At 42.6% G+C, this 27,712-nt stretch overlaps 1 protein-coding gene across 1 annotated transcript in view; it reads left to right on the top strand.

The window, feature by feature from the left end:
- LOC147017589 (signal peptidase complex catalytic subunit SEC11A) overlaps positions 1-27,441 on the top strand; it is a 45,194-nt gene extending 17,753 nt beyond the window's left edge. Inside the window, exons 2-6 of the mRNA XM_085847323.1 lie at positions 16,215-16,324; positions 17,055-17,204; positions 17,383-17,502; positions 26,166-26,223; positions 26,570-27,441. Coding sequence (XP_085703449.1) covers positions 16,215-16,324; positions 17,055-17,204; positions 17,383-17,502; positions 26,166-26,223; positions 26,570-26,620 — 489 coding nt within the window. The 3' untranslated portion in view covers positions 26,621-27,441. The remainder of the gene's footprint in view (positions 1-16,214; positions 16,325-17,054; positions 17,205-17,382; positions 17,503-26,165; positions 26,224-26,569) is intronic.
- The last annotated feature ends 271 nt before the right edge of the window (positions 27,442-27,712 follow it).

The following is a 27,712-nucleotide window of genomic DNA, read 5'->3' as shown; positions in this document are numbered from 1 at the left end:
TGACCTTCATGGTTAGCGCCTGAGGTCAAACATATTTGATCCCAAGGTCAAATTTTCAAGTTTTAGGAACCATATCGTGTAGTACCTCAAATTGAACACCTCGATGAGTGCTTTCTAGATATGTCAAGCTTGAGACATTATGACGTCATTTGGTTACGTTATGAGGCAAACGCATATTTTTCATGGTTACTCTGTAGAACGATTCTCATCGGAATCTCTCGTAGGCAGATATTCCTCAAGGAGTCGCTCCTGGTGGATAGCAGCTCTGTTCACCTCAGTGTGACCTTAAAGAAGTCACACATGGTCACCTTTTGGCAAGTGGTTTTTTTTATTTTTTTTTAAGTGATTCTTCACCATTGAGTGATCGGGCTAAAAACTATGTACATAACATGATATCTCAAAAAAGATATGGACGGATTTGGACGAACCTTGGTGGACAGATTGACTGTGTGACGAGGATGAATTGATGAAATATTGCTGAAGACCTGAATTTGGATCCGGATACGAGAATTTTTTTTAATTTCTCAAAGCGATTATTCACCATTGAGAGATGGGGCTGAAGACGATTAGCCTGGTGTTGGCGCAGTGGTTCGGGCAGCGGCTTGGGATCCAAAAGGTCCTGAGTTCAAGCCCCGTTGGGCCACTGAATTAATACACCAGGGGGTTGACTCAGCCTGTCATCCTTCCGAGGTCGGCAAAATGAGTACCAGTATGCTGGGCCGGTGTATACCTCGGTTAAAAAATAGGTGTACCATATCCCTGTGTCGTAAGAGGCGACCAGGGTTGCGTCAGGAAGGGCATCCGGCGTAAAACATGTGCCAAATCACTATGCGGATCATACGGATGATCCGCTGTGGCGACCCCTAACAGGAGCAGCCGAAAGAAGAAGAAGAAGAGATGGGGCTGAAGACGATTAAACAGTAAAAAGTGATTTTTCAAATTCGTGGACGGATTATTACAAAACCTGGTGGATGAGTTGGTTAGGTGACAAGAACAAACTTATTCGATTTTGTTTCAGGTCCGGATGCAGATCCGTCCTACCAGTTGGATACAAAACGTAAACTGTTCAGTCTAGTGGAGTATGCACTCCACCGAGTGCCATTCTAGTATTAAGACTGGAATCCACTCATCGGCCCCTTCTTGTAATTATTTTGTTTTACGACAGGTGGCATTGCCACGTGAACAAACACCCCATGCCTTGACGTTTTTGATTAGGAGTTTGTTCGTGTTGCAGTTGTTTACTCTCGCAGTTTTGTTGGTCTTACAATTCATGATTGTCCTTGGTAAATGCTCTGCTCCTTCATGTCAGCATATCAAAGGAAGTCGAGCAGGAAATAACCTCAAAGCATCCGTGGTGAACTGAAATGTTAGATATTATTCATTTGGTTGAGGAGCTCGCAAACCTTGTTTTGATGTAAAACTGAAAGTGACTTCGGCATACAAATGTCAAACCGTAGGAGAGGCTTTGCAACAGAAAGAGCAACTCAACTTTCACTTGCGCACAATAGCAAATGAACTGGCAGTACAGTCCGTCGTGATGACTTGAGGACCCAGCAGGTGGAAGCACCGTTGTATTGTTGTTGGTTTTTATTTATTTATTTATTTATTTTTGTTTGTCTCAGCCGCAAAACAAGTTTGAAGTGTGGAGAGAAAGCGAATATAAAAAATAAAAGTATAAGTGACCTAAAAAGCACAATTGTATCTTTCTTTACATGACAAAACTTTTTTAAAAATTTAAATTATTTTTGCAAAGCTCTTCTCTTTCAGTGATGAGAGTGAGTTTTACTCAACCAGTTAACGAGTTAACCAGGATTGTTGAACCATTATTTCTGTCACAAGCCTTAAACTCTTTGCGGGTGACGCTTTAGCCGTTTCCTTGCAAAAATCAAAGATTGGTCATAGCCTGGTGTTGGCGCAGTGGTTAGGGCAGCGGCTTGGGATCCAAGAGGTCCTGAGTTCAAGCCCCGTTGAGCCACTGAATTAATACACCAGGGGGTTGACTCAGCCTGTCATCCTTCCGAGGTCGGCGAAATGAGTACCAGTATACTGGGCCCGGTGTATACCCCGGTTAAAATAGGTGTACCATATCCCTGTGTCGTAAGAGGCGACCAGGGTTGCGTCAGGAAGGGCATCCGGCGTAAAAAACATGTGCCAAATCACTCTGCGGATCATAATGGATGATCCGCTGTGGCGACCCCTAACGGGAGCAGCCGAAAGAAGAAGAAGATAACTATATTGGTTGGTCGTGTGTGTTGTTCTGTCTTTGTTTGTTTGTTTGTTGGTTGGTATATCAATCGCCTACAGGTCACAATTTTAAACCGATCTTTATGAAACTTCACTACATGGTAGAGTTCATCATAAGCAAGAAGTCTATTGTTTTGAGGTCAAAGGGTCAACATAGGCCAAAAAGTCAACATTGTCATTTCTAAAATTGTCAGTTTCCATCCGATTGATTTCAAATTTGAAGAGGAGTTGCGTGTTTGGTAATTGAATCCAACCACCAATTATTTTTAAGGTTAAATATGTTTCGTGGATTTTGCATGTGTTATGCTATGCATGACATCTTTGTTGTTTGTTTGTTTGTTTGTCTGTCTTTTAATCACCTACAAGGTCACAATTTCAAACCAATCTTCACAAAACTTCACCACCTGGCAGAGTTCATCAAAAGCAAGAAGCCTATTGTTTTAGAGATCTCACTCCTCCACACCCCCAGGAATACCTCTGGCTACAGCTTCCCCTCCTCTCCCACCTCTAGTCCCATTTTATTTTTCACTTACTTTTGTTTGGGGAATTGCTCATGCACCATTTGCACGAAAGGTATATGTTGTATTTTCATAAATGAAGGACCTGGAATTTGAACTTTTAACTTTTTTAGGGGGTCGGGGGTGTGTGCAAGTTAAACACTCATGTAACCTGAATAGATTCAGGCACAGTCGTGCACGTTTGTCCAACCTCGAGAGATGCTTCCCTGGTGATAGATAATTGCCCATAATTTTACTTTCTTTTTATGGCAAAGTATTTGGTGATGCTGGCTGCATGCCACACGTGCACTGTGCGTTTTGTGTCTTCGTTTTGGAAGATCCCTTTCAAACATCCCCTCCCAAAGAACCTCTTCAGGTGGGAGATGTAATATCATATTCACAATCGTATCTTTATCATCATTTACAAATTCTCCCACCCTGAGAACTAAAAACCATCCCATCGCCTCCCATAAATAATTGATTCTCTTTATTTCTCTTTCTCTTTCTCTTTCTCTTTCTCTTTCTCTTTCTCTTTCTCTTTCTCTTTCTCTTTCTCTTTCTCTTTCTCTTTCTCTTTCTCTTTCTCTTTCTCTTTCTCTTTCTCTTTCTCTTTCTCTTTCTCTTTCTCTTTCTCTTTCTCTTTCTCTTTCTCTTTCTCTTTCTCTTTCTCTTTCTCTCGCTCGGCTGTGGTGAACACGCTCCTTGGCAATGCTTGTAGCAGATTTCTTCAACATTGTACTTTGAAGGTTTAGTTGTTCTTTCTTAGTTTTTATTAAATTCATCAATGTTCATGAAGGAGAGCTTGTGAAAATCAAGTGTTGAAATTCAATAAATAAATAAATAATACCCAAACATGGGATTTCAACTGGGAGAGTGAAAGGCCCTCAGCAGCTGAACTTTGTGAAAATGTTAAACGTCCTTTGGTTTACCATTGCTTGGTTTGGCGGACACTTGCGACTCATTCCTTACGAACTTTGACCTTAATTATGCTTGTAACACACATGGTGGTTCAGGTTGTACCAAGGGTATTCATGTTTCCAATTCCCTACTCCCCTCCCCCACCACCCTCCCTACCAATTGAGGCCAATTATTGCCACGTTGCCTTTGGTGTTTGGGCTCCGGGCAACACAGCTTTACCTGCTTGAGTCAAGCATCCGAGGCTCTTGATTAAAGCTAAACATTCAGCTGGTTTCCTGAAGTTGCAGGCAGCTTCAGGTGTTGCATCATTTGGACATGAAAGCGGTTTTCCTCACCTTCAAACATGACTAAGGTAGAGATGTGGAGCAAATGTAATGAAAGGGTTGTGGCTAAGTTTCAAAACATATTTTCAGGTTTCATTATGGCTGTTTACAAAATGAAGATTCTTCACTCCTTACATCTTGATTAATGGTGTGTGTGTGTGTGTGTGTGTGTGTGTGTGTGTGTGTGTGTGTGTGTGTGTGTCTGTGTGTGGTGTGCGTGCACACCAGCCAGTGCCAACCTCATGTTCTGCAACTTATAGTAAGCAAGTACTGCCTGTTGTTGTGGCACTTTGATGATGGTCTGTGCAGCAATATGTGTGTATATATATATATATATATATATATATATATATATATATATATATATACTTGCAGGGATACCCGTGCTCCGCACAGGAATCCCGTGGATGACGGCGGGTCTAAAGGAGTATGTGTCACAGTTAATTGTAAAATTGTAGAGGCTGCCACCATTATTATTTTTTTTCATCACCACTATAATATTATATTTTCCCTGCCATGTTTTATATGCAGAAGACTCGAGTTCAAAAATGTTCAGATTTATTGCCGCATCAGATAAAAAACCATAATGCCTCAACAATGTGAGGCTGGTTTCATGTCATCATTTGCGACTTAATTAATTCTCATTCTCTAGCAAATTCCGTTGATCCCATGTCAATCGGCTGAACTTGAAAAATTAACGTTACGCAATCAGGTGATGATGTCATAATTCGGAAACCGGAAGTCGGAAGTACAATTCTTTTACATCGGGACGCTCCCGGGAACATGTTCTGTCAGCATGTGATGTTTGGTGAGGATCAGTCCAGTACTTTTCGCGTGCATAGATCACAGAGAAACACACACACAGACACACAGACAGACACACTTTCAACTATATATACGAGGTGTGTTCAAAAAGTATCCAACCTTAATTTTTCATGCGTAAACAAATGAAGCTAGGGAGGCATGGTTTGGTGCATGTATGAAGGCAATCCTAATCCGTATGCGTTAATATTTTCCCGCCTGCAGAAGCTGTCAGTCGCCGGCAGACCGCCGATGAGTGAGGAAGTGCAAGTGAGCGCCGTCGGATTTTCGTTTTTGACAAAATGACGGATCACTGTGGTCTCATCACCAGTGATCACTGTGTTGAAGAAGTTGGGATCGCTGTTCACAGTCTCCAGCATGTCCTGTGCGATCTCCAAACGGAGTTGCTTCTGCTCGATCGTTAGCAGCTTTGGCACGAACTTTCTCCTTAAGCCCAAATCCTCAGTCATAATGGAATGAACGGATCCAATGCTGACGCCCGCCTCGTCTGCAAGTTCTCTGATCGTGATTCGACGATCCTGCATCAGCAGGGTCCTCACTTGGTCAATGACGATCTAATTTCGGAATGTCGAGGGCCCACCAGAACGTGCTTCACTTTCCACTGATGTGCGACATCTTTGAAGCGGTTGTACCACTCTTTTATCTGTGTGGTGCCCATTGCTTCGTTCCCGAAGGCCTGTTGAATATTGCGGATCGTTTCCACTTGGGAATCGCCAAGCTTTACACAAAATTTGATGCAGTAGCGTTGTTCAAGTTTTTCCGTCATTTTGTCAAAAAGGAAAATCCGACGGCGCTCACTTACACTTCCTCACTCATCGGCGGTCTGCCGGCGACTGACAGCTTCTGCAGGTGGGAAAATATTCACGCATACGGATTAGGATCACCTACATACGTGCACCAAACCACGCCTCCCTCGCTTCATTTGTTTACGCACTAAAAATTAAGGTTGGATACTTTTTGAACACACATCGGAAATATATACACACACACACACACACACACACACACACACACACACACACACACACACACACACACACACACACACACACACACACACACACACACACACACACACACACACACACACACACACACACACACACACACAAGCAGATAACCTTATGGTTACTCCCTCCTCCGGTATGACAGACCTGAGCCTCGTCCTGGTGGAGGAGTTGCTCCCTTCATCAAAGACTCTATTCCTCACTCTCCATGCACTGCTCTCACTCCCCCACACCCCCAGGAATACCTCTGGCTACGGCTTCCCCTCCACTCCCACCTCATGTTTATATGTGGACTGTACCGTCCAACGAACAGTGATGACTCCATCTACACCTCACTATCCGAAAACATGGACCAACTTCTATCTTCTCATCCAAACTCTTTCTTCCTCATATGTGGCGACTTCATTTGTCATCATGCCAGTTGGCTTGGTGTGGGAACCTCTCTCACCTGTCACGGCACATCAGCAAAAGCTTTCTGCGACTCATTGGGACTGACTCAATCGGTCAACTTCCCGACCCGGATCTCAACCAATGGTACTCCATCTCTTCTGGATCTGATTTTGACAAATTTCCCTGACAATATCTGCTGCTCTTCCTCTGTTCCACTCGGTTCTTCTGACCACGTCCTTGTCAAAGTGGACATCTCTCTGGCTGTTATCAGAGAACCACCTCACCGCCGTCGAGTCTGGCATTTCACTCAAGCCGACTGGCAGGGTCTCCAAGCAGCTATCAAACTTATGGACTGGTTTCCTATCTCTACTTTCTCCAACATCAACTCATCTTGGGAATTCTTTCAAAGAAACTTGCTCTCCCTCATGCACAGGTTTATCCCCTCTCGTCTTCAGTTGTCCTACCCTTCCTCCCGCCCTTGGATCACTGAAGCTTGTGGTGAGGCAGTTGTCCTGAAACAACTTGTCTTTCCCTCATGGAAAGCAAACCCAACTGAGGGTAATCTCAGTTCCTTCCATAAAGCTCGGAACAAGTGTGTATCTACCCTCAGGAGAGCCAGAAAACAACATCTTTCTGAGCTCAAGTCTGAACTTTCAAACCTTTCTCCCTCCTCAAAATCCTGGTGGCATCTAATCAAATCTGTTTCTGGTGTCTGTTCCCCCTCTATCCCCTCCCTTACCTCAAATGGCCACACTGCTGATACCGCACGTGAAAAGGCTGAATGCCTCAACTCGGTGTTTGCAGCTAAATCTTGTGTCTAAAACCCATCGCTTTCTCTACCCACTTTACCCAGTCGCACCCAACTGTCCCGGGGCTCTGTGTCATTTTCTCCTGACAAGGTGGAGAGCTTGCTGTCAAACCTCAACTCAGATTCTGCAACCGGTCCAGACGGCATCAGCCCACGTGTCCTCAAAGCCTGCTCTTCTGCTCTTGCTCACCCTCTCTCTGTTCTATTCACCTCATTTGCTCAAGGCCATCTGCCATCTGCTTGGAAATCAGCAAACATCACTGCCCTGCATAAAAAAGGTGCAAAAACAGATCCCTACAACAACAGACCAATCAGCCTTCTCCCAATCATCAGCAAGGTTGTGGAATCCATCATCACTTCAGACATTAAATCCTTCGTCTTCTCCAATGGCTTGATTTCCGATCATCAATTTGGTTTCACACCAGGTCACTCCAACCTGGATATGTTGCTTCTGCTCTCCCATCAATGCATAGAGGTCCTCAATGCCAGACAGGAAATCCGAGCCGTATCTCTGGATATATCACGTGCTTTTGACACGGTCTGGCACCCTGCCCTGCTCACAAAACTCTCTTCCTATGGTATCTATGGCCATCTCCACTCATGGCTCACTGACTTCCTCTCCTGTCGCAGTCAACGTGTGGCCCTAAATGGAGTTCTTTCATCCCCTCTTCCTGTCCAGGCTGGAGTTCCTCAAAGTAGCGTTCTGGGCCCTGTTCTTTTTCTGGTTTTCATCAATGATCTATCCGACTGTCTGGAAAATCCTCTTTATCTCTTTACTGATGACTCCACCCTCTTCCGTACCATCGGTCATCCCTCAGACCGGCAAGCAGCAGCTTCTTCGCTCACTGCAGATCTGGATAAAATCACAAACTAGTCCAACACGTGGAACATGTCTTTCAATCCAGACAAATCTCACACTCTCACTGTGTCTCTCCGAAAGGACCATTTAGAAAACTCCCCCATCCACTTTCTCAACAATCCTCTGGAAGAAGTCCTTTCTTTCAAGCTTATGGGTCTCGCTATCTGCCATGACCTTTCCTGGGAAAGTCACATTTCAAACCTCGCCTCAAAAGCCAGTCGCCGACTGGGAATCCTCCGTCGTACAAAGTCCTTCCCGGCCCACCTGAGCTCCTGACCACTTACAAAGCTTTCTTCCGCAGCCTGATGGAGTACTGCTCTCCCCTCTGGGCTGGTGCTCCTGCCTCCCACCTTTCTCGGCTTCACGCTGTCGAAACCAAGGCATTTCGGATCGTTGACATCTCCCGCAATGAGGCTGAGTCTTTGGGCCTCTCACTCTCTCACCGCAGGCTGGTCGGAGGTCTTTCTGTCTTCTACCGTCTCCTCTTCAGCCTCGTCCCCCCCTGCTCTCTTTGCGAATTGTCCCCACCACATTTCCACAGGGCGCTCAAGGTCCGCCAACAACCCCCTTCTGGTAGAACTACCAAGATCACGAATCACTGCTCACCTTCACTCTTTCATTCCTCTTTTTTCCCGCCTTTGGAATAAACTCCCTCACTCTATTGAATCCCATTCTTCCCTCAACGCCTTCAAAACAGCTGTTCACCACCACCTCTTATCATCCCCCATCCAAATCCTCTATTTTCTACCCCCGATAATCCACCCAAGCCCACCTCCTTCAAATTCCCTGCTTTCCTTCCTGAAAGGCCCTGTGGTGTCCATCTTGTATACCCCATGTTCCCCGCCCCATCCCTCTCCCTTCCACAGAACTCCTAATGTCTCTGTCCCCCACTGTTTTGTCCTTCCCACTCCCGCCCCTCTTGTCTCATGCCCCCCCCCCTTGCTGTGCGTTGTGTGTTAGCTCTCATACAAGCCTCGACAAGGTATACAAAAAAAAAACCTGGTTCCACCAGGCAGTTGAGGGGGATTTTGGTCCCAATAGAATGTGGAATATTTTGAGAGTTTGATAGGAATGTCCTTTGACAGCATCATGGCACAGACCCATGGAACTTCCGTGTAATGTAAAATGTGACGTCAAGTCCTCGACCCATTTCTTCTTCAAGTCCTCAAACTCCCCAGCCCAAGACTTCAGGCCCCCTCCCCACCCCGAATCCTCAAACCCTGTCTCCCAGCTCTCTGTCCTCGCTCTCCCTTTCTTCTTCAATTCTTCAACCACCCCCCAACCCCAAGTCTGCACGCCCTCCCAACACAAAAATCCTCAATCCCCCTCAAAACCCTCCTTTCCAACTCTGTCCCTTCACAGCCCCCCACTTCAACTCTCTTTCCTCCACTCCACCTTTCTTCAAGTCCTCAACCCCTCCCCACCCCTGGTCCGCAGCTCCCCCTTTTTTTTCTTCAATTCCTTAACCACTTCCAACTCCAAGTCCGCTTGATACTGTCGGACCCTGACATCCGGGGTTCCGCGATTCACGTTGTAAAGTGTGACATGCTTTGACCTTTACGTATTTGCGGGTTTTTTAAATGTAATTATTTTATTTTTTAAACAAACACTTCAGGACTGGTCTCCAATATCCACCGCTACTGATGTTAATTCAGCCTGGGAATTCTTCCACAAAAACCTGCTCTCTTTTATATACAGATGCATCCCATCTTCCCAGATTCATAAAGCCTGTGGTCACAAATACACGGAAGCAGACACGTCGATCTAAATTTCACCCTTGTTTTGGGCTCATCAGGACAACATAATGCTGATCGTTTTATTTGTGACCACATTAGGCTCATTAATAAAACTGAATCGAACCCCCTAACTTGATGAGGCAGCAGGGCACAGATTGAGTCCCATCACAGCATTTGTTGCATGACCTGCCAGCAACAAGTGTCACCTGCCACGCGAGCACATTGTCTCTACCCTGCTGCTCACCAGTCAGGAGGTTTGTAGCCAGGAATATTCGATTCAATCAAAGAAGCACACTGACCCGATGACACGATGCTGATGTCATGTACATAAATTATACCAACATATCGCCTCCAAGCTAGGAGGCATCCGTATGGTATTCAAGCTTTTGCGGACCAAGATTAAAGCCCAAAGGTATAACTTGTGTACATGACGTCAGTGTCTTGTCGTGTCATAGGATCAGTATGCTTCTTTGGTTGAAAAAAAAAATATATATATATATATATGTATAATTAACGATCATCTTTTCAGCACTTCATCAAAACATATACCCATGAATTGTAATAAATTTCTCATGTTATTGGGCTCTATGAGCATGAGTCACTTAGGCGGTGCAAAAGCTGTTAGTCGATGTACGCACAAGTTCAACAACAAGCAAATTGAATCGCATCTTGTTAGGTTATATTTATTTCGTTTCATCGACTCTCCTGATACAAGCATCACGGCTCACATACTGAATGGAATCCTGATTCCAGTGTGTAGGAATATTGATATATCGATTAATTTTATTTATGTTGCCGATTTGATGCAAGCCTTGTGATGTATAGATACTCATATACCATGTTCTGTACAAGGCGTCAGTGCTGCCAAAACAGTTTATTGGAGCGGTCTTGCAATCCTGTGTGGGTCACCATTCCGAGGCAGGATACTTGACCGAGTGTGCTGGAATTTGGCCACGACATCCTCACCTACTCTTCGCAAAAGACACTGTGAGATCTTTGGCATTGTACAATAACAGATGGGACATCCGGTTTAAGATCCATCCGAGAGATGGGAACACGCATTGATGAATCGCCTTGTGAAATACCAGGACAACAGTTTATAGTTGGGTTGCCATTGGAACCCAGGCAACTCAGCTCAGAGGCAATAGCACTTGTGCTGTCAAGGCCCTTTGCTCTTACCTATTAGTGGTGAATTGCAAGCAATTTTTGTTGATGAAGTAATCCATGTTCTAAATATCTATCTGTTTATTTATTTATTTTAACATCTTTCAAGTGGTTTGAAAACATAGTTTGCACAATTTTGTGTTGTGAATCCTCATAATGGTTTATAATTGGTTATAGAATGATATATTTAATTATTTGTTTGTTTATTTTACACATATTTTCATGAAACCTCTTTTAATCCAGCTTACATACACTATGAGAAAAGCTTATATACAGTAATTGCAGGAAATCCTACTGTTACTTGTGCTGGCCAAAACGCTGTACGTACACATAAACCATCATTTTGTGATACAAGATAACTTCCCATGAGGCTGATTGTCTTAATCTGCCACTTTTGCCTGTCAGAAAAGATAAACCTTTACTGTATTTCCATACTACTTGGCAATATGATGTCTTTATTTTTTTGTAAATCTTCTCAATATATATCTTCCTTTCAAAAAGCACTTTCCAATTGCCTCTCGGGGTACATTGACATTTGTATCCCCCCCCCTCCTATCCTGTTCTTACTGTTATCTGTGCTGCTGATATGGACAGCCTGAATGTTGACTTTAAATTTTATTTATTTCTTCCCTGTTTATGTCATTGCCTTTGGCATGTCCTTCCCTTTCGCAACGTCCAAATAGATAGATACGGCATATCATTCTGAAACATGTTTCGGATCTGCAATAAATTCCCCAAAATGTTGTTTTGTTTTTTTGGCCTGAAAGCACATCTGGCTGTCACATCTAACCAGGCCATTTATATTGTGAGCTGTGTACTCTGCAGTACTGTTAATTCGTTTTTAAGTTTTAGTCTGGTGTTTACTGATTAGTAGAAGGCTGAGTGATTCCAGCACGAAGTTAATTTGTGACTTTCAAAATGATTTATGAATGCTGATGAGCTTTTGTGTGTGTGTGTGTGTGTGTGTGTGTGTGTGTGTGTGTGTGTGTGTGTGTGTGTGTGAGAGTGTGTGTGTGAGAGTGTGTGTGTGTGTGTGTGTGTGTGTGTGTGTGTGTGTGTGTGTGTGTGTGTGTGTGTGTGTGTGTGTGTGTGTGTGTGTGTGTGTGTGTGTGTGTGTTGTTACACTGATTTGGTTCTGCTTGGTTCAAACACTTTTAACCTGCCGTTGTGAGCACAAAATCTGATTCAAGTCCACTGTCAATCAGAATTTTCAGCATGTAGACGTTAGGCCTTAGTTATTTTATAACTTGGTTTACACAGTTCTTCAGCTAAAATATAGGGTCGGTAGGTCGAAATATAAATATAAATATAATTTCAATTTTTAGAAATTATATATTTTTATGATTTTTTTTTTTGGATGTTCCATGGAAAAGACAAGGGTAGGTGGGGGGAAAATAAATATAAATCCCAGACGAGGAGGATATAAGAAAACATTGAAGATGGAAGACCATTCAAATGCAGGATGCCCATGTTCACTGTATCATCTGATGTGAAAAACAATAAAGAAGGATTAAAACTTGTTTTTACAATATAGTCTGGCATGTTTTTCTTATAGAAACCTGTTGATCATCAATCAAATGGAAACAATGCTGAGAAAAATTACTGTCCAAGTCGTAGATGTGTGCGTGCACACCAGTGCATAGTGCTGGATATGATTAAAAAAGGTGTCTACGAGGAGTCAACACGCTCAAAACGGTCAATCAGAGCCATAACCAGCTCTCACTTTTCAGTGGGCACTGATCAGTACCTTCTCCCCATCCCCATGGGCACATCAAACGCTGATTTCTGGTCCGTTGAAGGCGGAATATCAGCATCTCGCAGGGAAACTTTGACGTACTTGGCACTGAAATCTTTCAATACGAACAGCGGTGTACAACTTTCGATGGAAACAAAATCGGCAAGATCGAGAGTAGCCTGCAAATCATGCCTGTTGCTGCACTGAATTGATGCAATCGTTCGGCCAGAATATTTGTCGTCAAGATGTTGCGTGATAAAATCACCAATACAGTCACTTGAATTTATACCGCTGACGTACTTCTGAACAATCACTTTCGCCCAAGAAACCACAGTCAATCTGAACCATGCTGGCCACTGCTCAGACGCCATGACTGAAGACTACTGCGCAGTTTGGTTAAAGGTGACTCGGCATTTTAGCGCGCACGAAATTATATTTTGAAAATAAATGCCGACGTTTACATTTCGGGTTTTGAAACTTTTGCACCTTCGGCGGAAAATGTATAAATATAAAAGGCTAAAAATGTGTTTTATATTTATATTTCATTTCGGCAAATATACCGTCGGCAATCTGTAAACCAAGTGATAAAATAACTAAGGCCTTAGTCGCAATTTCAAAATGGTGAACAATAATTGTTCTGTTCTTGAATGCAAATTGGATTTCCGAGAAATATCTATGAGTTATAGGTGTCGGGTTTGTAACATTTCCTGTTAGTATTACGGTTGTGGGAGTAGATGGAGGAATTTCATAGGAAAGTTAGGATTGAATAGAGTTGTTCGGTCCGTGGACATGTCGGAGACATCTCGATGTATATTAAGTATGGAGACTGTGAGCTTAAGTGTTACTTGTCACCACACAAGGGGTGGTACTGTGTTAATTAGATAGGGATGAAGACCAATTTCCCCCAGTATGTAATTGCCCCCTGTGACCTATTTGTGACCTACATTTTTGCATTTACAAGCCAGCCGTGAAGGAGTTGCGTTTTTAGATCCTCGTGGAGAATCTCTAAGTCTTATTCACGTTGTTGTTCTTGTGGACTTTTTTGTTTCACAGCCTACAGTTTTCATCGAAACTTCCTGAAACTTGGCATATATATGTAAAAATACTCTGCGCTGACAGTAACCATCTCCGATTTTGAAAATTCCTCCTAGAAAAAAGTTATGACGTCAAAATATGGATTATTTTGTCCACTATATCCACTATATCCACTATTGTCCACTATATATAAAAATATCCACTAATGGAAATCGCCGAAAAAATTATCTCCGAAACCAGGCAAGCTTTTTGAATTCTGTTTGCGGGAATCGAACAGGGCATTAGCAGAGATGAATTACCGCACATATGATACATCACTATGTTGTCATATCAATTTTTATGACGTCATTCCTATTTTTTGACATTTTTTGTTTCATTTGTTTCACAGCCAACAGTTTTCATTGAAACTTCCTGAAACTTGACATATATATATATATATATATATATATATATATATATATATATATATATATATATATATATATATATATATATATATATATATATACTGTATGTAAAAATACCCTGCGCAGACAGTCACCATCTCCGATTTTGAAAATTCCTCCTAGAAAAAAAGCTATTACGTCAAAATATCTCCGCTAATGGAAACCACCTAAAAAATATCTATGAAACTAGGCAAGCTTTTTGAATTTTGTTTGCGGGAATCAAGCCGTGCATTAGCACAGATAATTTATTGCAAACCTGATACATCACAATGATGTCATATTCGTTTTTATGACGTCACCATTAAGAGGACGAGGATCTTAGCTCATCCGAGCTTGTTATAACAATAAGCAAGCAAAATGTGCTGAGCAGGCAGAAACCCCGCCTTCGCGGGTTTTGTGCCAGCAAGCCACGCCCGGAGGTGGATGATTGATAGGCGTGACGTTGACGAGAGATCAGAAGCGAATGCATGAGAGGCATGACGTCAGAAGAGAGAAGGGATGGTTGAGTTGGTTCAATTCGGTGTAAGGGGACGCATGCGGTCGAGAGACGTTGGAGCGAGGAAATGGCGTGCAAGTTCAGGCATTATGGCTGGCTTTCCTTCGTCGCATGAAGAAGACTGCACGATTCTCGTATTCGTGCTGAGGAAAATTGGTTCGCGTACTGATCAAGACGCTGGTCATGAGAGACGGACCTCGAAACCTCGTATATGTCACCGAAGGGAGCGGCACCATTCTGCAGAGAGCGTATCGGCAAGCGTGATCAACGAGGAAGCCGCACGGTGGTCTTTGAGTCTTGGCGTTAAATACCGCCTCACAAATGACCTCGCATACGTTTTCCAGCCCGGAATGCAGCTTGGCACCATTTTGGAGCGCATCTTCCCACGCGGGATGAAGCGACTCGATTGCAAAGTTCAACAGAGACCACCTCTGGACAAAGCTAAGTGCCAGAATAAAGGGAGGATTTTCTTTCATTTTGTTTTACCCTTGTCTGTATCAAAGTCTGTATGTAGGGGCTCCTCGACTTTCGATTTTAATTTACTTCACATTATTATTACATTTTTAATGACCCTTGTAAATATTTATATTGACATTAAATCCTCGCGTTTTTATTTTAAGTTGGTGTGTCCGTGTATTTGTCGTGGGGTTCGAGTTCAAACCCCTTGTGCTGTGCACCGATCTGTTTCATCTCTCCACTGGTGCCAAATGCACCTCCAGTAAACGCCATAATCTCTAAGGATGACGTGTCCGCCTCCTAAGGAAAACCAGTCGGCAATCCGGGCCTGGTCGGTGTTAACCGCCCGTCCACCATAATTGGGTCGGGGGATTTAACTTCACCGCCAGGCCCGCGACAGTATATTCTAGCATCTTCCATGTATAACACACACACACCTTTATCAATACATGCAAACGTTTTGTATAATTTCCCTTGTGGCCTCAGAACAAAACAAATGGTAAATGGTATTTATAACACAACCCTCTGAGCTTCCATTGCTCCTCCTCCCCCTCTCCCCCCCCCCCCCGGACATGATTAACAGTCGATGTAATCATTTTAAACGTACCTTATACATGGACATGCCTGAGATATGTCCTTCCCATTGGTGTTCAGAAGAACCCGAACCCAATACACAGTCCATTCACTGGTAGCGATCCGTCAGGGTTTTATGTAGCACACATCCCTCCACTCGGGCCTTGCACCGACCGACATGGGCGAGAGTTTGTACTGTGAGTGTCTGCACATTCAGTGAGCTGAGAAAGTTGTGCAGAGGCACAGCCTTTCCTCCCTTTTCCAAGTATTTTTGGCTTCTTTCATAAGCTTTGTGACCCATTTCAGGTTACAATTGTTTTCTCGGACACACAATGTATTTTATTTTGCCCCAAACTCTGCAGCTTCCTGCGGTTTCTGCGCATGCTCATCAAACATTTTTGTGCGGATTACATCATTTTATAGTTTTGTATTGTCTACCACCCATTTCTCCTTTCTGCATTTAACTTTTTTTTAAAAAAGTAAATGCTGTATTTTCTTTTGTTTCCACTTTCCACCAATGGAAATGGTTGTATATTCATTCCATAAGGAACTTGATGTCTCGACTACCCCTACCCCAACTACCCAAAATCCCAATAGATGCTCCTTATCAACCTGAAGACGCAAAACGCACCAAACTTGTATCTGATCCCCAATCTCATAATACCATGTGTTTTTTTTTTGTTCTCCCCCACCTCTCCTCCCCAGCTCTACTACCAAGTTTTAAACTTTGGGATGATCGTATCATCAGCATTGATGATATGGAAAGGCCTCATGGTCTTCACTGGAAGTGAGAGTCCCATCGTAGTTGTCTTGAGGTATGTTATAAATGCCAGTGTTTTTTATTTATACCTCCCCCACCGAAGGTGAAGGGGGTTATGTTTTCACCTCTCTCTGTCTGTTTGTTTGTCTCTGTTTGTGTGCAGGATATCTCAAAACGTTGTGGACAGATCCGGACGAAAGTTGGTGGGCAGGTTGGGTGTGTGACGATGACGAACTGATTAGATTTTGGTGAAGATCCAGATCCGAGAATTTTTTCAGTGATTCGTCACTATTGAGAGATAGGGCTAAACTAATATATAGAACAATATCTCAAAAAGTTGTGGACAGGTTGGGTGTGCAACCACGGTGAATTGATTCGATTTTGGTGAAGATCCGAGTCTGGATATGAGAATTATTTAATGTACAAGTGATTCTTCACCATTGAGAGGAAGGGCCAAAAACGATCCATGGCAGGAAATATCAAAAATGTATTGGGCCCGATATGTTCTCGTGGATCAGGCATTGCGTGGTGGGGGTATGCACTATACCGAATGCCTTTCTAGTTATTTATTTGTTTGTTTTTCCTTGATAATTTCTGCCCCCTTGTTTTGCATATTTGAGTCCTACTCTCCTCCCCCTTGTTAACATAATAGGTTGAGTGAGACTTGTCTTGCCCAATTCAGTCCAATGCAAGACTCGCATGCTCGTGCAGTCATTTTCACCTTCACTGCTGTTCTGTTTTCTTTCCTGTCCATTTTCATTATATTTTTTTCCCCTCTTGCTCAGTGGTAGCATGGAGCCTGCATTTCATCGAGGAGACTTGCTCTTCCTCACAAATTACCACGACGAGCCAGTGCGAGTCGGTGAAATTGTCGTGTTCAAGGTGGAGGGTCGTGAAATCCCTATTGTTCATCGAGTCATCAAGATACACGAAAAGTAAAAAGATCCAAACACTACACTCGTTTTTTAAAAATCTTATCATTTTTCTTTCACTTGTTTAGATATTCGTCTTGCTTAAGTGCCATTACACCATTGTGTTTTGTGTTGGTTGCTGTGGCTCCTGTTGTGAAAATAATACTTTGCTCACCCTCCCCCACCCCCTTTCCCCCTATAGAGAAACTGGGGTAGTGAAGTTTTTGACCAAAGGTGACAACAACTCTGTGGATGACCGTGGCCTGTACAAGCCTGGACAGAACTGGCTCGAGCAGAAGGATGTGGTTGGCAGAGCGCGGGGGTATGTGCAGGGACAGGCAGCCACCAAGTGAAATATCTTGTTCTTGCTCATTTGTGCAAGCTCAGTAAATTTTAATTGCCAAAGGTGCACATTATTTTTGTCCGTCTGTATACTTCCCAAGTGAAGAACGGTGCCTGGTGGATGATCCAGATGATTGTTAAATTAATCAGTAAACCGGTTTGATCATAATATATCATGGCGTATGGTAGTACTTCATATAGAGGGATGATCATGAAAAAAAAACTAGAGGGGGAGCACTCGGTAGAGTGCAAAACCTCTGCCATCAATACTGCTGGGTCACTTAAGTAAACCTGATATCCTATTCATTGTAGGTCAAAACGGATCAGACTCTACTGAACCATGATTGAATAAACTAAACTAGATTGATGCGCATGTAGAAATGCCCAAAAAATAAAATCGAAATTTTTTTGAAAAAAAAGTTGCAAAATTTCTAATTTTTTTTTTCTCTAACAAATTTTTTTTAGGGGGTTGGAAATCACTTAAAACATCTAGAAATGCAAAAAAATTCAAATATTTTTCAAATAAAATCGATTTTTTTTGAAAAAAGTTGCAAAATTTCTAATTTTTTTTTCTCTAACAATTTTTTTAGGGGGTTGGAAATCACTTAAAACATCTAGAAATGCAAAAAAAATTCAAATATTTTTCAAATAAAATCGATTTTTTTGAAAAAAAAGTTGCAAATTTTTTTTTTCTCGAACAAGTATATATTTTTTTGGTTGGAATTCACTTAAAACATGTAGAAATGCAAAAACAAAAATTCAAATATTTTTTTCCAAATGGCCACCATAGCGGCCATATTGGACTTTGGACCAAGTCCAAAATCTAATGGCATGATCCTTGGACCATACCTAATCCCCCCACCAAGTTTCGTCGAAATCCGTCCAGGAGTTTTTCCGTAATACTGTTCACAAACACAAACAAACAAACAGACAGGGGTGAAAACAGTAACCTCCGTCCATCTTCGATGGCGGAGGTTAAAAATGGCCACCGCATCTAATGTATGCAAAGTGATATGCTGAGAAGATGATTATGGACTGAGGATATAGGGCTTTTAAAAATCATACCTTTTTATGCTCGAGCGTTTTCTGAACTACCAAAACTGAATACATCACAAAAATACCACGTCGGGAGATCGCTAAATCATGAAATTGTACTATTTCCTCTTCCCCTCGAAAAACAATGCAAAGCTGTTGCCCAACATAACACAAAAACTGCTGAGTAATTGAGGTGATTCCAACACGAGGAAGTTGCTTTGTCTCTGGGCTAGTGCACACAACCCAAAATTTAAAAGAAAATTAAACAGTAATCGTTTTATTGTGAAAATAAGTATAAAAATAAATGTGGATTAAACCAGGCCAGGATTGTGGGAGGTGGGGTGGGGGGAGATGGACAGAACCATTCCAAAAGTGATACATATCCAACCCATCATCAGGCCATGATTGTGGGGGAAGGTGGGGGGGAGGTAATAGACAGAATTATTCCAAAGTGATACATATCCAAAATCAACTGAAATGAGTGTTAAAACAATTTAATATCAGAGATGGGTTTAATCCACAACAAAATAATAAAATATTAAGCATATTAAATTTGCTAATATGATGATGAAATGTTTATAATTTTCTTCAAAAGAAGTCAAACAAACACAAATCGCGACACCAACTGCTGGGAAGCTCTAAATCTCCTGGTCGAGCGTTTGTGAACCACTGAACTGAAAACAAATCGAATGCTGATAACCCGTCACAAGTGTAGCCGTCGTGAATCGAGGTCACGTGACTGGCACCATCCTGGTTAGCATGACTTGGCTGACTCGCTTTGTGTATCTCGCTCGTTTTAAACGTGTCCCAAATTGAAAAAGCCAAATACAGTGCCTAATAAAAAGTCTACACACCCTTTCAAATTTTTCACCTTTTGTTGCTTTGCAGCCGAGAATGAATTTGCATTAAATCAGATTTTTCCACCTTTATTTACACATCGTGAAAAACAAATTCCACAAATTTCAGAAAAATAATTAAAATACAAAACGAGAATATCTTGGTTGGATAAGTGTCCACCTCCTTATTATGGCAATTGTAAATTAGCTCAGGTGCAGCCAGTCACCTTCAAAATCACACACCAAGTTCATTGGCCTTCACCTGTGTTAAATGGTTGTGATTCTGATTATTTCAGAATAAAATCACCTGTTCCTGTAGGTTTCCTCTGCTGAGGATTGCATTTCATAACAAAGACTCAACCATGAGACCCAAAGAGCTTTCAAAAGACCTCTGGGATAAAGTTGTGGAAAGGTACAGATCAGGGGATTGGTATAAAAATATTTCAAAGGCATTGAGTGTCCCGTGGAACACAGTCAAGATAATCATTAAGAAGTGGAAGGTGTATGGTACCACGAAAAGCCTGCCTAGATCAGGCCATCCCTCCAAACTGGATGACCAAGCAAGGAGGAAACTGATCAGAGAGGCCACCAAGAAGCCAATGGCAACTTTGAAAGAGCTACATGCCTTTATGGCAAAGACTGGTCACCGTGTGCATGTGACAAAAATATCCTGAGCACTGCATAACCCTGGCCTGTATGGAAGGGTGGCAAGAAGGAAGCCTTTACTCAAAAAGTCCACCTTGAGTATTCTGGAGATTCTGAAGCAATGTGGCAAAAAGTTTTATGGTCTGATAAAACCAAATGGAACTTTTTGGCCTGAATGCAAAATGTTATGTATACCTTAGCAGCTCAAACCCAACACATCACATCGCCCAAAGAACACCATCCCTACTGCAAAGCTTGGTGTGGGCGGCATCATGTGATGGGGATGTTTCTCCTCATCAGGGATTGGGGCCTTTGTCAGGATAGAAGGGAAAATGTATGGAGCAAAATATTGGAAAATCCAAGAGGAAAACCTGATTCCCTCTACAAGAAAGCTGAAATTGGGACGGAAGTTCACCTTTCCACAAGACAATGACCAGGAGCACACAGCCAAAGGTACACGAGTTGCTCAGGAACAAAAAGATAAATGTCCTTGAGTGGCCGAGTCAGAACCCCGCCGAAATCCAATCAAAAATCTGTGGCATGACTTGAAGATTGCTCTCCATCACTCCCACACAACTTGATTTAACTTGAACAGTTTTGTGCAGAATAATAAGCAAATATTGCCCAATCAAAGTATTAATTTGCCGGTGGGTCTTGGAACTCACCATAGGGTGAAAAAAAATTAGTGTCTCATGGGACACAGTATACCATTGACCAGAGTCGCAGGGCCAGCTTAATGGCAGAGTTGAGCTGTTCAGGGAGTTGATTCGTAAAATTGTACGTGTACTTCGGGTGGACAAGGAGGCCTATGTGAGGGGGTAGAGCATCACCTGTGGTCAAGTGATTCTCGTCCTTGCAGGGGAATTTGTGCATTACGTTCCTCCAAGCCCGTATCTCAGTGCACTGCTGTTAGAGTGGAGGTTGGTGGGCTCTTGACAGAGAAATCTGAAATGAAGACCCATTGGGCCAGTTACTTTGAGTGGCTGTACCAAGCTGACCCACCAGCTGTTGAGTTGGATATCAGGGGTGTTACTATTCCTATTGCTGACCCTCCAATCAACTGTTGTTCAGCTTCAATTGTGGAAACACAGGCTGCGGTGCACCAGTTGAAATGGGGTAAAGCTTCGGGATCTGTGGCATCCATGGTGAACTTCTCAAGGCTGGTGGAAATGCTGTATTCGTGTCGTTACATGCAGTTCTGTCCTCTGCCTGGAACACAGGCATCATCCCAAATGACTGGAAGAGGGGCCTTGTTGTCCACTTGAAACTGACGGTGATCGCCAAGACTGCAACAACAACCGAGGGGTGACGCTGCTCTGAGTGTCAGGCAAGGTCTTTGCTCGGAAAATTATTGATAGGGTTCGCCACCAGCTGCCTGAACACCAGCGCCCAGTGCAGTCAGGCTTTACACCAAAGAGGTCAATGATTGATCATATCCTTGCTCTTTGGGTCCTCACCAAATGCAGACAAATGTTTCAGCAGGGGCTCTTTGCAGCCTATGTTGATCTCTGTATAGCGTTTGATTTGGTGAATCGGGATGCCGTCTGAAGGATTCATGGTCTTCATGGGATGCCACCAAACCTGATCAATCTGATGTCTGAACTGTATTCTGGGACTGAGAGTGCTGTGAGATGTGTTGATACCATCTCTGACTTATTTCCAGTTGTTATTGGAGTTCGTCAGGGGTGTGTACTGGTCCCCACACTTTTCAGCACTTGTATGGACTGGAATCTGTGGAGGATGTCGGAGAGATCAAGCTGTGGTGCATCAATTGTGAATGTCACGATCTCTGACCTTGATTTCGCAGACAATAGTCATCTTTGTGGAGACTTTAGATATCCTTTTGGGGGCCCTCGACGTGCTGAATGAGGAGCCGGACCGCTGGGATTATGGGTTTCTTGAATCAAAACTAAGATCCAGGCTTTCATTGACATCTTTAATGCTGCTATCTTGTCTGTACCTGTTTGTGGTGAGGACGTTGAGGTCACAGATAGATTCACTTACCTTAGCAGCAATAGTTACGTCTCACTGGCTGTGAGCCAGAGGTCAGTTTTCGTCTGGGTCAGGCCTGGGGAGTCATGGATTCACTGGATCATGGGTTGTGGTACTCTCAGTACCTGTGCAGGAGGATGATGGTCTGAGTTTTTAGGTCCTTGGTGCTACCAGTCTTGCTCTACGCATGTGAGACTTGGACTCTAACCAGGGATCTGAGATGGAGACTTAATTCCTTTGGTTCCAGATCTCTTCGGAGAATCCTTGGCTATCGCTGGTCGGACTTTGTGTCCAACGAGCGGTTGCTGAGAGAGACTCAAATGACATTTGTTACTTGCATTGTCTGTGAGCGTCAGCTGCGGCTGTATGGACATGTGGCTCGTTTTCTTGACGCTGATCCTGCTCACCAGATTCTCCCAGCGAGGGAATCTCCTGAATCGAGGAGGCCTATGGGCCGACCACGTGCTTTGTGGTTGCAGCAGGTTGATCGGCATCTCAAGGAGATCGGGATGGGCCAGGAATCTTCCTGGGGGTGGCCAAACGGAGGCCCCTGGAGTACCGGAAGAAAGTGCACGCAGTAACGCGCTTCTCCGGCACATGCTCCCATATCTGATCTGATCTGATCTGGTGGACACTTATCCAACCAAGATGTTCTAGTTTTATATTTTTATTTAATTATCTGCTATTCATTGAATTTGTTTTTCATTTGGAAGTTTTGGGTTATGGTGTGTAAATAACGGTGGAAAAAGTCTGATTTAATGCATGTTAATTCCAGGCTACAAGGCAACAAAAGGTGAACATTTTGAAAGGGGTGTAGATTTTCTTATCAGCACTGTAAATGTTGAAATACCATTTTGTGTGGCAATAAACTGATCCAATCAGCTCTGGGAGGGTTGTGAAAAGATGTTTCACAGGTATGTTTTTTTTTTATATATTAATGAACAGGAACAGTGTAGTTTTATTCTGAATTATCATTGCAGTATTGCTGCTTCTCATTTGGCGTTCATCACATGAACCCTGTTTGTACATCGATTTCTTTGTGGGTAGCAAATTGGTTTATAACGGTTTTTATGTCGGGAAGTTTAACGGGGGAGGAATAACGAGTGTATTTATGTTAACGGCCACCATTCATCCCACCTTCTCGTCGGGTCGGCCAAAGGAAGTTTGGCCCAAGTTTTTCACGAAGAGGCTGGTACCATCGATAGCAAGACAGTTGAGAGGCAAGTGTACTCGGTATATTAGAAATTCTAACACTGGTATATTGACATGAAAAATGATACCGGTATATCGATGTATCACTACTTCAATGCCTCCGTTTATTCCACGACTGGGCCCGTTAGTCCATTGGACCAAATTTTCATTTGTATCTAAACACATAACAATGTATTTTCATACATTGTTCTTCACGGCCTTGTAGCAAACCTGCCTGCTGTACTGTTTGAGCATTAGCTTGCCTTTCACCAAATCCAGATGAACTTCAGCCAGGGTGGGGGGGAGTCATACATTCGTTGTTATTATTGCCAAATGATACAACTATTATTATCTTTGGTAATATAATTTGTAATAATTAATATATGCTTTGTTACAATGTTATCATTGTTTTTGTTATTTACTTTGGAATCGGAATGCCATGCCGTGGAAAGACCTATTGAGCTTCTTTACGCATTAACACGGCCTGTTTTAAAAACATGGGAATTATAACGGGTTCTTTGTCGTTAATTAGCCTAATCAACTTCGGAGGTCATGACAATAAAGTTGGTGTATGACATTCCACATCAGAAAGCTCCAGTAGAACTTCACAAAAAACCATAGCGAGTATACACACACACACACACACACACACACACACACACACACACACACACACACACACACACACACACACACACACACACACACACACACACCTCATCCATTTAAAGTAGATTTTGTCAAAACATTTGCCCTGTTAGCTGATGTGGCAACATTCCAGTGGATGATGCTTCAATCCTAACTGTCATGGGATTGTTGTTGTCTCCATTTATTCTGTTCGTCATGGGGTGGTGGTTGTTCCTTGGTCCTTCCATCAAATCAAATGCTCTCCCCTGCCATCACCAGTGTTTGATGGGTATATCCGCTATTTTAGAGTAAAACAAAAAAAAATCTATATTTCCTTCGGAAATATAGAAAAGCCTACATGCAGTTAATTGGCTGATCTTCACCTGTACAAGGATATTTTTGTAGCTGCTTTGAAATTGGAAGGGTGGTCATTTGTGGTTTACACATCCTCGACAACCACTAGCCAGGCCTGCACTGCTGACCTCAAAAACAAACCAAACAAAAAAACAAGCAGTCATAGACTGGTACTTACGAAATCGTCAACTTGACCTCTCACCTTGTCTAATAAAAGCTGTCTCGAGAGAAGGTAGCGACGCAAACCAGAAGTTTCTACGATGATTCTGTACCAAACCATCAAAAATCGTAACGTCGACCGAAGCAAAAATCTCCATTTCTCGACACAATTATTTCATATTATTTTATCAAAGTCACAAAACCGTAATATTCGGCCATCCACCAACAATCTTTACATAATAATCCGACGGGTTAGCGAGTCAGGCATGCGACGATAACCTTTATTGGGACAAAAAATTACTTTTAAACACTATCTTTATCGAAAACATCGTCAGCGCGCACAAGGAAAACCTTTACGTGATCAACGACGCCTCTGCTCGAGCGCGCTGCACCACGTGACGACCCGTGACGCGGTGAGTGAAATATTTTTTATACAGTCTTAAAACGTCTCCAAAACATCCGATTTTTACCAGAATTTCGACAACCGAGTTTTAAGCGTCCTAAGCGATCGCAAAAACCGAAGACAAAATTAAAATCTAAGTTAAAACGAACTCGTAACGTTGACCGAAGCAAAAATACTCCATTTCTCCACATGAATTTATGGAATTATGCTTGACCTCACTGTGACCTTGACCTTTGACCGATTTTGACCAAAATCTAATCAGCGCAAGCCATCACCCTCCTGAATCATGTGGTGTAATTTGACATTGGTAGCTTCTTCCGTTCTCGAGTTATCGTGCCTACAAACAAAAACAAACAAACAGAGGACGGAAGTCATCAATATACTTACGAAATCTTTAGATTTCGTAAGTAACAATGTTCAACTTTACGCCTGGTGTTTGCTTAATGGTTAGAGTGGCAGGCTTGGAATCCTTGGGTCCTGAGTTCAAATCCTGCTCGGCTGTTGATTTAATACAAGGTGGGGTTGACTCAGCCTGTCATCCTTCTGAGTTCGGCAAAATGAGTACGATCTTGCTGGGATGATTGAGCCATTCGAGTATCCTGCGTCGGATTGGCGACCCATCCAGGATTGTGCCCAATAGCCCAGGAGACTGCTTTGGCAGCACCGATGCTCTGTACAGAGTATGGTCCCAATGGGTGGATGGTTCAACTTTGACCATGGATGGAAATGCTATGCTGCAATACAGCATAATATTCTGAGCCTCATCTTAATTGATCGTTTTCTCATTTAAAGATAAGAACAGTAAAAAATAAAAAATAAAAAAACCCACAAACTCTTGGTCAAAATAAGTCAACGATAAATACATTACATCGATTATTCACACTGCAAATATTGTGCTTTGAGGGCAAGTGGACGTGCAAACAGAGGAAACTTTTTCATGGGGAACGTTGACACACCACTGGTGGTGACCTTGTCTAGACTTTTCCAAAACATGTTGAAACAGCTTTGTCCCATGGCTGTCGAAAATAGCAGCATTACTTTTATGAACAACAGTAATGCTAACATGATGAGGCCTACACTCTGCTTTTCTTGTCTTGACCTGTTCCAACTTAGCATATAGCAAATGCTTCTTGAGAAATCCAGTTGTTACCTTTATTTGATTGTTTGACTGCTGTTAATTGGGGGAGGTGGTTTGTGGAGTTGTAAAAAGTTTCTCAAAGTAGAATAAAGTTTGTTTGCAATTTTATTTATTTATTTCTGATGGGAAAAGCATACATTTTGTCGATTTAGATTGAGGCTTTCCAATAACATTTCAGCTCCTCAGCTTTATTTTCACCAACGTAATGCTATAATAGTGACTTTTCAACATTTTTCCTCCCCATTTTCTCTCCTGGAATGCAGGTTTGTACCTTACATCGGCATGGTGACCATTTTAATGAACGATTACCCGAAATTCAAGGTACATTGTAATTGTGTGTAATCTGGTACGTGAAGTAATGCAAGCTTTGCTCAATTTTGTGCTTATAGTTCATCATCAGGTAGAGTTTGAGACGTTAGCCAATTCGGTTAAATGAACGAAAGGAACTTGCTTTATAGTGAGACTGTTTGTGCTTCTCTTTTCCAGAAAGAGTGAGTTTTTTTTTTTTTTCCAAGGAAACGTTCGTCAATATTTTTCAACTGAAACCTTTACGGTGCCCTCCATTTAACCTGGCCGTGCAATGGAATTTGAACTTGCAATGATTGCCTGTGTGGCTGCCCATCATGCTTATAATTTTGATTGCTAACCCCATCCCCTGTGTTTGCAGTACGCTCTTCTTGCTTGTTTGGGACTCTTCGTACTTATCCACAGAGAATGATTTGGCGTACGTGTGCAGAGAGGAAAAGAGACTGGGAGAAGGGAGTTGGGTGGGGGTTGGGGGGGGGAGATGCAGAGAAACACAAAATGCCATGCCCCTGCCCTTTATTCGTCATGGAACCACGTGAGCTGGGGCTTTGTGGAGTGATACTCTGAGCTCAGTAAAGCTTTATAGTAGTACTAAACTTTTTACCGTGCATTTACCAGCCTCTATTCTTAAGAGGCATGTTTTCAAATCCATTTGGAAGAATTTGCATTCTCATTTTCTCATGCCACTGTCATCGTCTAAAGGGCCACTTCAGTTAAAGTGCCTGCGTCTGTCCAGGAAGTTTTTGCACCAATGATTGTCCTGTTGAAGAAATGGATAAGCCAAACCTAATCTGTGTTTATCATTGAAGCAAAATGCAAGCTTAAATTTCATTCTCACAATGTATTGTCTGAACAAGCTCCGAGTAATAACTTGTAATCCAGCTGGGACTATTGTTGAAAGCAAATCGAGTTTCTTTACAAATACCCGGTGATACTGCATTTAACAATTGTTGTGCAAGAGGCATTTTGACTCTGCTGAGTGTACTGATTTGTTCTCTTGTCATGTCAGTCTGTTTGTGAACGTTAATGATTCTCCATGATTCTTGCTTTCTCACTGTTATGCTACCTTATGATAATTTAATTACTCTGCTATGGCAGTTTTATTTTATTTTCTCTTTCCGAGCATACAAACTTCAAACCCTGCTCACCCCCATCCCCTGATTTGTCAACCCAAACTGACATTTGTCAAACCACATGGGAGCAAAGGAAAATAGAGACTGGGTTTTGGATCAATGTGTGTTGGTGTGGATTTCCTGTTTACAGTGCTGCTCTGCACCCATCATTTACTTCAGCTGGGTTTGGAGCAGGTGATTTTGTTTTTAATTATTTTTATGAACCCAGTGAAGCCGTTACAAACCAGTTCGAAATGCTTTTCACTGAAGAGGCAGCCACAAATCCACCAGCCAAAGTGGAATACCGATATGGTTCTGGCACTTTGCACAAATGGAAAATTATCTTTGGCAGGAAATAAAACTTGGAACACACAAGTCTGCTTTCCACGTGC

Source organism: Eptatretus burgeri, chromosome 11 (assembly GCF_056783735.1).
Source record: "Eptatretus burgeri isolate ZD-2024b chromosome 11, Ebu_testis_v1, whole genome shotgun sequence".
Classification (NCBI taxonomy): Eukaryota; Metazoa; Chordata; class Myxini; order Myxiniformes; family Myxinidae; genus Eptatretus; species Eptatretus burgeri.
The sequence above is the reverse complement of the archived record's forward strand: the minus strand, read 5'-3'. Positions and strand labels throughout refer to the sequence as shown.